This window comes from Amphimedon queenslandica, unplaced genomic scaffold (genome assembly GCF_000090795.2).
Source record: "Amphimedon queenslandica unplaced genomic scaffold, v1.1 AMPQUscaffold_12282, whole genome shotgun sequence".
Classification (NCBI taxonomy): domain Eukaryota; kingdom Metazoa; phylum Porifera; class Demospongiae; order Haplosclerida; family Niphatidae; genus Amphimedon; species Amphimedon queenslandica.
In genome coordinates this window covers 5,152-8,005 of record NW_003547480.1, presented here as the reverse complement: position 1 = coordinate 8,005, position 2,854 = coordinate 5,152, and the positions used below count along the sequence as shown (strand labels likewise).

General features: G+C 33.5%; 2 protein-coding genes across 2 annotated transcripts in view; both read right to left on the bottom strand.

Annotated features, from left to right (window-relative positions):
- LOC109588117 (uncharacterized) overlaps positions 1–1,108 on the bottom strand; it is a 4,734-nt gene extending 3,626 nt beyond the window's left edge. The window contains exons 1-3 of the mRNA XM_020004304.1: positions 527–1,108; positions 303–482; positions 5–145 (exon numbers count right to left, since the gene is read on the bottom strand). Coding sequence (XP_019859863.1) covers positions 5–145; positions 303–482; positions 527–559 — 354 coding nt within the window. The 5' untranslated portion in view covers positions 560–1,108. The remainder of the gene's footprint in view (positions 1–4; positions 146–302; positions 483–526) is intronic.
- A 111-nt stretch (positions 1,109–1,219) lies between these two features.
- On the bottom strand, positions 1,220–2,678 carry LOC109588119 (uncharacterized). Its single transcript, XM_020004306.1, has 5 exons — positions 2,444–2,678; positions 2,220–2,399; positions 1,794–2,048; positions 1,478–1,721; positions 1,220–1,423 (listed from the first exon to the last, which is right to left on the bottom strand). Exons 1-5 carry the CDS (start codon positions 2,474–2,476, stop codon positions 1,302–1,304), a joined length of 834 nt encoding a protein of 277 aa, XP_019859865.1. The 5' UTR covers positions 2,477–2,678; the 3' UTR covers positions 1,220–1,301.
- Positions 2,679–2,854: the final 176 nt, after the last annotated feature.

Here is a 2,854-nt window from a genome sequence, read left to right as displayed (position 1 = left end):
TTGCTCTTTTTATTAATGCTGGATCGTCACTAGTCCTACCATATATCTTAGTATTGTCAAAATCACCATCACCAAGGTAGAGCAAATTTAATAAGATGCTATCACTACCATCATTATGCAATCGCAGGTACTCATCATAGTTAACCTATAGATAGTATAAGTATAAATGCTATAAACTCAGAAATGATCAATAAATTGTATTACTAATAAAATGAACGGATAATGGTTAGTGTACAATTGCACTACATTACAAACTAAAGCACTAATAATGTGTGTGTGTGTGTGCGTGTGTAGCTACTAACTGTATATCTTGTTGCTGTAAGTCCAGTTGGACCAAACGCAACTAAATTATCAATTGGAGCCAGTAATGGCACTGTAGGGAGACTATTATATCCAGTCCTCATGGTGTCCCCATGTTCTGTACCATATGGGTACAAGTCAGTTAGCTCTAGTCCATTTGTATAACATGTACTCAGTATAACCTGTAAAGATAGTACCATACACTATAATATATATTGTATCTTACTAGTATAAATCCTGTTAGAAGTACCGATCCCATTTTAGTTGCTTCTCTGTTACAATGAATTCAGCTCTTACTGTCTGCCGCTTTTATATCATCATAGAAGCCACAAAGTATGTAATATACAGAAACCAGTGAAGGGCCTTTGATGTGTAGACTCTCCATAGTTCCAGTTACAATACTGTATGTATGTTCACTAATTGCAGCCACCACAGTGTTACCACTCATTATCATTCCTAAGCTTTATCGATTTACCTCCATATAATACAATATACTGACATTAGTAATATAAACTGTGTTCAGGTACATATGTGTGTTAGTACATACTGTATTATAACCCTGCTTGTAACATGATGATAGATAATGGTATGATTTCTTTAATTGTCACCAATTACTGGTATTGTCAACGCTTGCATTCTTCAACACTGCTTCATCATGTACTCCTAAAGTATATTCATGTACACCTACCACCAGCAGTATATAGTAATACAGCTTATCTGTTTAAATAGGATCTTTCTTTTTATTTAGTACCTGCTTCACTATCTCTTAGTTGATTTTATAATCAAAAGCTGTAACTATGACTTTCTCTCTTTCTGTTTCTTTTCTTGTCTGACACTTTGTTACAAAATAGTTATTAAAAATAACCCATGACAAAAAATAATATTAATGCTGGTATAATAAAAAACTATTTCCAGTCTCTACTGTTTAAGTATAAAATTAACTCATTCACTACTTAAAAACAATTTAATCACAAAACTAAGCAGAATGAAAAGGAATGTGCTCAGTTATTACAAGGAGCTGGTAGAGCTTTCCCATTAATCTTCATAACTTCACATGTCATTTTGAGAAGTTTAGCTTTGCATATAGCAGAGCAGTCAGGTGGACTAGGCTCAATACAAGGAACTAAAAAGATATGCAAGTTATATGGAACAGTTGATATATGTACTATAGTCATACCTGGTGATACATGATTCAGAGAAAATATATATGTCCCTGGTATGTTGCTATTAAGCATCATAGTAGGAGCATTCATGACTGTAGTACCAAATGGAAAGAAAGATGGATCAGCTGAATCATAATCATCACTAATGTCCGACTCTATTCCAGTATCTTCAACTGATGTAAGGTGTACATTGACATAAAGTGCAATACCAAATGTATTGCTTCCATTAGTCACAATTATTACTTGAAAGTTACTGCCCTAAAATAATAAATAAAGTGATTAGTGTGTGCCTAGCTATTATTAACAGTATTAAGTAATTAATATACTAACTGAGTTTGAGTTATCTTTTCCATAATCTATCCATGTTCCTATTATTAATTGTGTAGGAGGAGATGTACTGCAGAAAGTATTAGGAAATCCTTCATTAATCTGATTCATTGCTCTGTTTATTAATCCTGGATCAGTAGTAGTCCTACCATATATCTTAGTATTGGAAAAATCAACTGATGAAATGTAGAGCAAATTGAGATAGATGTAATTATTAGCATTAACACCTATAATTGCCAGGAACCCTCTATGATAAACCTATAAATAGTATAAGGAAATATTATGAACTGAGAAATGATCAATAAATTGTGTTACTTATAAAATGAACAGATAATGGTTAGTGTACAATTGCACTACATTACAAACTAAAGCACTAATAATGTGTGTGTGTGTGTGTGCGTGTGTGTGTGTGTGTGTGTGGCTACTAACTTGATATCTTGCTACTGTAAGTCCAGCTGGACCAAATCTAATGAAGTTATCAATTGGAGGCTGTATTGATACTCGAGGGAGATTATTAGCTCCAGTCCTCATGGTGTCCCCATTTTCTGTACCGTATGGGTACAAGTCATTCAATGTTAGTCCATTTGTATAACATGCACTCAGTATAACCTGTAAAGATAGTACCATACACTATCATATATATTGTATCTTACTAGTATGAATCCTGTTAGAAGTACCGATCTCATTTTAGCTGCTTCTCTGTTACAATGAATTCAGCTCTTACTGTCTGCCACTTTTATATCATCATAGAAGCCACAAAGTATGTAATTAACAGAAACCAGTGAAGGGCCTTTGATGTGTAGACTTGCCATAGCTCCAGTTACAATACTGTATGAATGTTCACTAATTGGAGCCACCACTCTTTGTCATTCTTAACTGTAAGGTATCTAAATATAATACATTATTAACTGACATTAGTCATATCAACTGTGTTCAGGTACATATGTACATGTGTTAGGTACTTAGTACATGCTGTATTACCATATACTGCTTGTAACATCATGATAGATAATGGTATGATTTCTTAAACTAATCACTGGTATTATCAATGTTTGAATTCTTAC